This window comes from Pelodiscus sinensis, chromosome 20 (genome assembly GCF_049634645.1).
Source record: "Pelodiscus sinensis isolate JC-2024 chromosome 20, ASM4963464v1, whole genome shotgun sequence".
Lineage (NCBI taxonomy): Eukaryota > Metazoa > Chordata > Testudines > Trionychidae > Pelodiscus > Pelodiscus sinensis.
In genome coordinates, this window is record NC_134730.1 from 17,774,715 (window position 1) to 17,785,451 (window position 10,737).

At 44.7% G+C, this 10,737-nt stretch overlaps 1 protein-coding gene across 6 annotated transcripts in view; it reads left to right on the plus strand.

Moving 5' to 3' along the window:
- The window catches only part of STXBP4 (syntaxin binding protein 4), a 161,063-nt gene extending 151,164 nt beyond the window's left edge, over positions 1–9,899 (plus strand). For all 6 annotated transcript variants that reach the window (XM_075903819.1, XM_075903820.1, XM_075903823.1 and 3 more), the window contains one exon: positions 7,039–9,899. In XM_075903819.1, the coding sequence (XP_075759934.1) occupies positions 7,039–7,046 (8 nt within the window). In that variant the 3' untranslated portion in view covers positions 7,047–9,899. The remainder of the gene's footprint in view (positions 1–7,038) is intronic.
- The last annotated feature ends 838 nt before the right edge of the window (positions 9,900–10,737 follow it).

Genomic DNA, 10,737 nt, shown 5'->3' on the forward strand with positions numbered 1-10,737 from the left:
GCCCTGCCGGCACTGCTTCCAGCCATCCTTAACCCCGGTTCAGGGTCCACTCTGCGTGGACATGCTAGTTCGAATTAGCAAAACGCTAATTCGAACTAGTTTTTTAGTCTGGATGCGTTAGTTCGAATTAGCTTAGTTCGAATTAACTAATTCGAACTAAGTTAGTTCGAACTAGCGCTGTAGTGTAGACATACCCAAAGAGACGTCTCTGTTGAGTGGGTCACACCTGTAGACATTTATTCATGTCTTTGTTAAACCAGCACACAGTTTGTTCTAACTCACATAATTGGTCGTGTGTGCTGATGGTTCATAGATTCATTGATTATAAGGCCACTGTAGCTATGTCTGACTCCCTGTATAACATAGGGCATAGAACTTTCCTGAATTAATTCCTGCTTGAATTGGAGCAGATCTATTAGAACAAACATCCAGTCTTGCTTGAAAAATTACCACTGATGGAAAATCCACCACAACCCTTGGTAAGTTGTTCAAATGATTAATTACTTTCCCTGCTAAAAAATTACAACCTGTTTCCACTCTGAATGTGTCTAGTGTCAGTTTCCAGTCACTGGATTTTGTTAGATCTCTGTCTTCTGGCTCAGACTGGATATAGCTGTATGTCAGATCAGAATTAGGTATGTTGCACAGGAATATGCAGACCCACTGAGGTGGAAAAGGTAAAATTAAAAATGATTCCATTATTAATTAAATTCAATAAGGGAAAGCTGGATAATGACTATGTAAAGCTAGGCAGAACAAAGCATTTCTGAGAATGCCGTAGGGAACAAATCCTGTGTTGTCAGGCCGAGAATGACTTTGTGATTCTACAGATAATCAAAATCAGGTAAGTAATTCAGGAAATTTACTAAATAATAAACATCTTTAATGCTTAGTACTTTGGCCATTACATACAGGCTAGAGGAATTTCAGGGCCATAGTATTCTAGAGAATTATAGCCAATTTTTAACAGTGATTTATCTTGCCTAACAGAGAAAAAGTCTCTTTTGGCAATTTCTAACATCACAGGAAACTCATTTTAGAAAATGACAGTTTTTTCCTATTGAAAACCAGATTTGTAAATACACACACATACACACACACACACACACAATGACATACAATTTATACACTAGGGATGTAAAATTTCAATTAATTGGCTAATTGAATAGTTAATGCAATTTGCATCAACTATTTGATTAGTCAATAAGGGTGCCTTCGCCTTTGAAGTGTGGCAACAGCCTCATAATTCAAGCAGTCCCCCTCTTGCCCTGTGTTACCCGCGGCATTTCAGCATGGAGCTCAGGTCAGTGGGGGAGTCTCCATCTGACCCCGGGTTGCATGCGGCATTTCAAAGTGGCAGCGCCGCATGGAGCTTGGGGTCTAGTCCCAGGCTCCACATGGTGCTGCTGCTTTGAAGCACCCCCTCTTCTTACCCCTCGCGCCCCACGCCCACCCCCTCTGCCTTTTTCTGATAGAGGCAGCAAGGGGGTGGAAGTGACTAGTTGACTAGCCTGCCAACTATCCGATAAGCATTTGCTTATCGGATAATCGACTAATCCTTCACATCCCTTTTATATACACACCCATCTACCATTTTAACATACATCATTTTAACAATGAGTAGATGGATTTCTAAATTGTGTTATTCATAAATGTGATATTAGAACTCTCTTTTTCAATGTCTGTGCATGATAACTGTAATCTTGTTCCCCCTTTTGAAATTAAAACACTTGTTTGGCCTTCATTTTCCATCATCATGACTCATCAGGTTTTGTAAAGTGAACTTGCTACTGTTAAGAAATACTTGCCAGCCCCACTACGAACTGGCTGACAGGACTACACCATTGTAGTCTATTCACTTAATCCCGTTGTGAAACTTCACAGTTGATCTCTGCAATTACCAGTAAGGTAATTCTATAATATCTTACATAATAATACATACAGTGAGTAGATTCATTTTTAAATGGCCATGTTATTCAAATATCCCATCTGATACTAGAACGCTTTTCAGTGTCTCTGCATGTTAGCTATAAACTCTTTGGAATGTAAACACTTGCTACTCTAATAGTTAAAGAGCTCACTAATGGCTCCGTTTGCATCTCCTATTTTAAGTCTGTCCCATGGCTTAACTGGGGCTATTTGTGAATGTAAAGATTACTAAATCTATATGCCAAATCTTGCTGTTCTTCAGTCCCTCTTCAGGCATCAACCCCATTGAAGGATTTGGCCATGTACTAAGTAATGGATACACTGACAGGCTACCAGCTCAGATTAAAGCTCAGATTAAAGCAGCTCAGTTTATAACTTAAATTAGCTGTGTGGTCGAGCTTTACCTCCTGGTTGGCAGCAGTTACTGTCCTCATCACCTTAATTTAGTGTTAGCTCAGTACATCCAAGTAAAAAGGCGTGAATGCAAGGTGACGACAGCATCGCTCATTCAGCTCATCAGAACAGAATAATCCCTGCACCAGTAAGCCAGCGCTGTGATACGCTGACGCAAAAGCTAACCTTCAGGTATTAAAAAGAGACCACAATCAACTAGAGCAGGAAAAGAAAGAGCAAGTGAATGTGGGGGCAGTTTTTCTCTCTCTCAGCTTTTTAAATCCAGAGTAGCCCTGTGATTCACTTCATAAAAGTGACAATGGTGCAACTGAGAGCTGAAGTTGGGCCCCGGTTTAGTCTGCAACCTTGTGTTAGAACAAGGTGTCAGACTCACTGTTACTAATGTAGCTGCATGAAATCTGTGTTCTAACTCACAAACTGCCTTGTTTCACAAGGTGTTGTAAAGGAGCGCGAGTGTATTACAGGCACAGAGACCAGCAGTCAGTTCCTTAGCTGCTGTAAATTGGCCTAGCACTGTTGGGTCTGAGGAGGTATCCTGATTGCTACCAGATGAGAATCTGGCCATAAGGATTGTTGCTGCATAAGCCAATTGCGCTTGGACAAACTGTTCAGAGATTCAGTAACATTCATAACGTTATTGAAGGAGAAGGAGGCGATAGAGTACAGTGCAAATATACAGAAAAAAATAAGGAGCAAAGCTGCGGAAGGTACTGAGAGAATGAAGCAAAGGGGAAAAATCTAGATGAGACAGTCTGATATGAAGATCTTTATACACTAATAATAAAACTGGTCAGAATCAATCCAACTACACCCCAAAAGAGCAGAGGGTCAAATCCTGCTCTGTGTTCTCCCTGTGGAAAGGAAGTGTGTGCCGGTTGACTTCTGTAGAATTACAGTAGGTGACATGGCCAAAAGTGGATTTGCAAAACGAAGCATGTGGCAGGTCAGCAATGGGCATCTTGCTTTTCCCCTCTAGCCATGGGGCAATGGGTTCTAGACATGGGACCACTACCACCAGAGTGTGTTTTCAAATTCACTGGTTGTGAATACTTATCAACTCTCCTTTTCGCTGTGCATGCCCCACTGCGGCTTGTAACCAACCTCTTGCGCTCTTACTAGGCTTGGCAGGATTTGACTTAAATCATGAGTCATTGGGAAACGTTGATTTCATCGGTGCATAGAAATAGACACCACTGATGGCTGTCAGCAAGCGCGGACTCCCCTGCACCCAGCACCCTCAGGAGTCTAGATCCCAGCAGGCACAAAGTGAAGGGAAAGCTGTGATCCTGGTAGGGCAGAGCAGTAATCCCAGCCGGGACCGCAAGGGGACGAGTTTCCTGCTGCAGAGGAGGCCACCCCACTGCTGAATGGCTCCTGCCCAGGGACAGTTCCTGCATTTCCAATGGGTGAGTGAGTGGAGCCATGATGGCAGGAATGCAGGGGCTCCTTACATGGCTCTGGGTTTAGTGACAGTGAGGTGGCTTTCCATACAGCCAGGGGCTCGTTCTCCTCCTTGCATTCTGGGCCAGGGATCCCTGCTCCATCCTGCCAGAACTGCAACCTCCTTACACCTGCAGCATTTGGGTGTGTCACCGAGGGATAGGGAGTCACTGGGGCCTGATTCCCGGTCTGCAGTTGGATGCGATTCTCAGTGAGCAGGTAGAATAGAAGGTTTATGAGTCGACAGGGATACAGTGTAGAACAGGCTTGTCACAGAAATCAGGAGCAGTCAGTACAATCCATCTTGGGAGAGGGAGCTCAGAGCCAAGGCCCCCGATCCCCCTCCCTGCACCCCAAGCCTGCGAGGCTCATTCACATACTCAGCAGCCCATCTCCCCCTGCAACCAGCCCCATCCCCAGCCTTTGTCCAGCTTCCCAGGCAAAAAGTGTTACCCGATCCACACCCCTCTGAGGCTCAGGTTACAGAAAGCATCAGCCATTGTGTATGTGAGGGAGACTATCACACCAAAATCCCACCACTATCTAGGTATTGGTGCAGTGCCCAGGGAAACCCACACAGTTACTACAGGATAGTAGAATCCCATGCAACATAAAGCGAACAGAGCGAATACAGTCCCCACTTCATCACAGAGTGAGACTAAATTATTGTGGTCTGACACCCCGCCCCTCCCCCTTAATTTTTCACCATTCTAAAAATTCAGAGAGATATCAGCGTTACAAATGCTTTAAAACCCATTCTCCCACTCAAATAGCTACAAATTGGTGGCAGAAGGAAACAGCAAAAAATGAAAAATTCTGCCAAAACAACATATTACATGTTCCGCCCTGGGAAATGGTTCAGCTGTGGCATGAGGAACGTGGCTCATTAACCTGAGAGGGCAGTATGGATGTCCATACTGTGGGCAGATTACAATGGAACAGCAGTGAAGATTTGCAAAGTGCATCTATCAGGAAAGAATTTGCTCGAGACCATAATTTTTCTTTACATGTTGGTAGGGTGTAATAGCCAAGGTATTTGTTTAACAGGGTTTCAGGGTACTTAATGGGAAATTTGTGGGTTTCCATAGCATTTCTGTTCCTCCTCTGGTCGTCTTTATTTTCCTCACTATTGCATATGCAGACAATAGATTCATCCAATTTATCTTTTTTTTCCCCCTAAATGATCATCTTATGTTATAAGCTGCCTCTTTGCACCCATTTGCCTATAGTAACCACTGAATCTGTTAGCAGGACTAAACAGTGAAAATAACTTATTTTCCCTCCCAGTAATGCATCTTTTGCAGTAAGGACACAAGGCTATGACTTGTCTACATACGGCAAGGATGGCATCCATACAACTGATTATTTTATCTGGGGGAGGTTGTGCCAGGAGACTGGGGAAAAAGGGAGGTTGATCTGGAACTATGCATGCTATTTGCAGTGTTGTCACCATGCTGGCCTTAGAATATGAGAGACAAGGAGGTGAGGAAATATTTTTTGATTGGACCACCTTTTGCTGGTGGAAGGGACAAGCTTCCAAGCTTCACAGAGCTCTTCCTCAGATCTGGAGGTGGTAATCAAAGTGTACGAGCTAAATACAAGCTGAACTAGATTGTTAAGAATAAGGGGTTCTTCTTCTACTGTGGGAGACCCCTGTAAATGAACTGGTCTCAAATGTACTCACACATAAAAATGATAAAAAGACAAAAATACGCTCTCGCCTTTGGGAGAACGCCTTTCATGAACTGATTCCTGCACGTCTGATCTCTGTTCCTCTCTTCTAAGGAAACCTGCACAACTCATTCAGTACGCAACCCAGCGAATGTAAATTCATAACTGCTAGACACTGAAAACCCTTGACTTCACAGAGACACTGGTTTTATGGCTCACTACGACAACGCATAATGCTGCTGCCTGCTAATTCTTCGGTGCCCATTTCAGTGCAGCATGTTTGAACAAGTTATGCTGAGCAGTCTCTTCCATCTTGCCTTTGTTTTGAACATGCTAGTTACCTCCTCCAGACCTGAGGAAGAGCTCCTCCACCCACAAAAGCTGGCCGCACTCTGAGGTTGCGCTCATTATGTACACAAGTTTACAGTATTCTCAGCCTGACCCATTTGTCTCCACTTACTAAAGTTGAGACGCTTTCAGCTTTTTGTCCATTCCGATGACGGGGAAGGTAACTAGCAATATCAGGCCAAGACGATGCAAGCAGCTTGAGGCTGTATTTAAAACACAAGGCTTGGTCCTGTAATCCTTGCACAAGTAGGACTGACTCTGTGGGTCAGATTACTTGCATGAGTTGAGGCTCCTGAGCATACCCAGAATTTGTCCCAAAGGAGGACTAAGACTACTCCCATTTGGGTTTAATGTACCTCCCCCGCCTTCAAGAGAACTCTCAAGTATTCTAGACCTCTAGTCCATCATCTAGTGATCTGATCATGGGACTGTACCAGGATCTTGTGGATCCAGCTCTGGCTAATTCCTTCTGTGATCTCATCAAGTCACTTAGACACTCTGCCCTCATCTTGCTGAAATGTTGTCAGGTTTAGTTACCGTGCTTCTCTATTGGTCAGTAGCAGCTGCCTTTCATGGGACACCACATCCGTGGTATTTTCAATGTACCAGGATTTCTTTGCTGCAAAAGCTCTTTTCTCCTTAGCTTTCGATTAAATCAAGGTGGATTATTTGAAGGAAGGGATTCTCATTTGGGGTGCTCTCTCCTAAAGGTACCACCATTTGCCTAGAGCAAGGGTGGGCAATCATTTTTCATTGGAGGCCACTTCAGAAATTTTTGAAGTGGCCCCGGTCTGCCCTGGAAAGGGTGGAGCCTCAGAAAGAAGGGGTGGGGCTTCCCCACCCACAAACCCTGATTGGTCTGGGGGTGCGGGAGTGCGTAAAGTCTCTCGCTCCCTACCCTTGGGCGTGTGGTGCTTAGAGTCAACCTGATTGGCCTAGGGGTGAGGGAGTGGCAGGGCCTCCACGGGCCATATCCATCTACTTGGCAGGCCAGATCTGGCCCATGGAGGCCCTTTTGCCCACCCCGGTGTAGAGAATGGGAAATGTATGTATGAGAGGTTTCATGTTTAATGAAAGATAAAATCCTACAAGAGAAATGTTTTAGTGAACAGTTCTTGATGCCTGGCGAGACACTGGAGACATCCACAGAGGGGTGAAGCATTCTTAGGACTTCTGTTTTTCTGATCTGAAATAAACCCTTTGAGGATGGTAACAACGTTTCTTGTTTCCTCTTAGCCATGTAACACAGACTACATCATGGATCCATCCTGTGACCAGTGCACTGAGCTTGTCCTGCTCCGAGGAGAATGAGGAAGACCACACCAGAGAGCTTCCAGACCCCAAGAGCTGAGTCTGGCCGGTGGTGGAGAGCAGTTTTAGTCTCATATTAGTACCTGAATAAGAAGATGTACATCTGCCAATTGGCTGATGTAATAGCACCTGATCTTACTCCCATTGAAGTCAATAGAAGCTTTACCACTGATTTAGGCAGGATCATTTTCAAGGCTGACATTCACCCTTGCAGAATTTCCACTTAAAGACGTATGTGGTTCACAGGACCTGGACAAGTTCTGTGCACAGGGATCCCTCTCACCCTAGGCCCATAGGATTTGATCCTGACCTTTCACCACTGACACACTAGTATAAATTCACCGGCCAGAATGAAGTTTGCCTGCCATGAGTATGGGTGCGGTGAGTGTCATTCTCAGTGACTTCAGGCTGCTTGTAGAGCTTTCTTACCAGTGCTAGCAGTTGTAACAGAAATGCCTTTGCTGTCATTACTGAGTTAGCCTGAATTTTATTACAAAAAGAAACTTTCCATGTATTTTTCTAGCAAAAGTTTGACAGCTTGTTAAAAGTGTTGCTGCCCAGATTACTTTATTATAACTAATTGTAGGATTAATAGTAGGGTTTAGGAAGACAAGACCTTGATAAATTGTCGAGGCTGAAGACAGTTGTGGTTAAGAGCGCCATACGCCATAATCATGCAATGAAATTATTTCACTTTTGTATTCTGCTACACCTATAGACACATGCAAATATTTCGGTAGGAGCTGTGAAGTTTCAAGTACAGTGAGACCTGCGAAAGCACCTCTGGGATCAGCAGAATTCAGACACCTCCTCAAAGTGGGTCTTCAAGTACATGCAAAACAAAATCCTTCTGGAGAGCTTGAGACTGATTTAAAGGGCTTACACAAGGGGAGGTACTTGGTCCTGCTGAGAAGGCAGGTGACTGGACTTGATGACCTTTCAAGGTCCCTTCCAGTTCTAGGAGATAGGCAATCTCCATTATTAAAAAAAAAAAAAAAAAAAAAAAAAAAGAGGTGTTGCTGAGGGCCTGCAAACGGGGCTCACTGTACATCAGCAGCACGAGATATTTTAAGATAATGTTACACTCAGCACAAAAGCTGACATCATCTTTGAGTGTCTGATTCCACACTAGGTCACTCTAAAGTCTCTCCTCTTTTTGTACCTGTGACGGTGGCAGGGAGTGACGAACAAATGAAAGAAGGAACACTAGAAGCACTGATGAATATACCAAAGAAATACAGTCGTTCAGACCAAGCAGTGACACTCTGTTTTAAGGGGTGAGGAGGTCACAGGCTACAGCCTGAACTCTTTTGGTGAGCATACAAAGGAGTGTGGCATACTGAATAGGTGCCGCAACCAGTCTTCCACAGCCCAGTTGAGTGCCACTGGTCAAATCAAAGCCATGTCCCCATCTGTCTCCCCCTTGGGAATGTCTGACAAGTGGGGTCGGGCACTAGGTTTACAAGTCTTTGTACTCTTGAGTGTAAGGATGTGTCTTGTTTCCAGCCCAAAAGCCTACTGAAACTCTTCCTACTACCTTCCCCTCACACCGGGTGCAGGGCCAGCTACAAGATGGCGCTTAGGCCTTTAAGATTTAGAGTCATGCTGTGGCTTTCGCATATGTTCTATGAGTGAGTGTCACACAAGGTATAACACACCCCTCCCTCCTGGGAACATGTGCGAGGGTAATCTGTATGCAATACAAAGAAATGAGTTTTGTCCAGTCTCCCCACAAAGCAGATGTCATGCCTAGTACTGAGCAATGTCGCACTCACTCAGGACGCTGGTAGGAAACTCTGTTGTGTTCTTTCAACCCGTTCAGGGCCAACTATCCATGCACGTGACGCCTCCATGTAGCCTGGAGGGGAAGGAGGTTGACCAGCAGATCCATAATAATTTCAAGCCGCTGAACAAACCCTCCCTATGAAAGCTGCCATGCTGTAGCCATGATCTGCTATAGCCCCATTGCCTCACAGAGGGAGGGTTGTGCATCCCATCCTTCAAAACGCCACACAGAACCACTGAGCAAAACTCGCTAGCAGGGGGGTTGTGCAGAGCTATCGTGGGGCCTTTAATCCTGCTGTTCTTGCCTACACAGCCTTTTAAAAACTGACACAGTCTCATGCTGCAGTATAAGGTCCTACATGAAGTATTCTTAGTCTGAGGAGCAATGTAAGTAACCGTGAGCCAAGGTGGGTGAGGTAATTTCTTTTACTGAACCAACGCTTCCTTTCTGTCCAGTGTGTGGGAGTACTGTGATGCTGTCTTGTTTGAGGTGCTCCTTTCTGGAGTATTGAATATTTATTACAGGCACTTTCCAGCGAGAATCAGAGATTTCCTAAGAATTCTGGGTTGTTAGGGCATACACGGACTGGGCTGCTCTGTTTTCTTTGTGACAGATGTGAATTCTTCTCCCATGGCTTGATTCAGCCCTGTGTTATGCTAGCTCAAAGTCAAGGGGGTACAAGGTAGGTGGTCACAAGTCTGGTTGACCAGTGGCTTCCCAGACAGCCAGTACAACTCTGGAAGTGGATGGGTCTGTCTGGCAGCAGGGCTAGAACCATGAACAAGGCAGGCTCCCCGCATTGGATCCACTGGAGGAGGACAGCCAAACAAAGGCTCCCAAAGGAGTGAACAGTGACTCCCTGCCCTGAGTATGCAATTCATTGCTCACTGACCCAGTGGGGGGAAGCTAAGGCAAAATGTGGCATTGTGCCATCCATGTTTATTTGGAGAATGTCTCTCTTTTATTTTGACTTCATAATTAAAGACTTCTTAGAAACAGATCATTGCATCTATCGCATTTCTTCTCTACTCTAGTGTTGTCTCAGCAGTCACAGAAACTACCAAAGCTCACATTCTACAGCACCGAGACTGTGTTTTGAAACCTGGGATATCCAAATGTTCTCGTCTATTTTTGTACACTGGCATACTGGTTTCCTAGGTTTCTCTCTCTCTCTCTCTCTCTCTCTCAGAAGCAGTTTGCAAAACAATTTTGATTACACTGAATCCTGTAAAGTGGGAAAACGGCTCTGGAATAATGTAATGAGACTTTGTAAGGAGCAGTTGTCAAAACATACAACTCGGTAATGGCTGTGTTACATTTTAGTGCACAATGAAATGTACCAACTGGCAGAGTCATGGAAATACAACTTTTTGTATCTGTTAAAAGAGTGAAACAACGGCTTGGCCAGAAAACAGATATTGGAGCACTTCAGTGGCTTCATATACCTCTTATTTTCTATGTACAGTTTGACACCATTATAAACAGGCTTCAGCAGCAGTGGTATTTACCTTTACAATTGTACCAGTATTACAGCGCACGCTTCAAATTGGAAATGCTGAAAATACCAGTATTAGCAGCTCAAGAATTCCAGTGACTAGAACCAACAGGCAGATTAGACATGAAGGTCAATGTTATTTAGGATGTAAAATCCCGTTTATTTGGTTAACTGGTTAAGCATATTGTGAGGCCTGGCTGGAGTGGCTCCATCCACAGTGGGCCCACGTTGGGGCTGGAACAGCCCCCTATCCATGACAGGCAGGAACCTGCTCCACCCCCCCATCAGTTAACCTTAACTGGTAAGCCTCACCTATGAAGGGTGAAGCTTACTGGTTAACTGG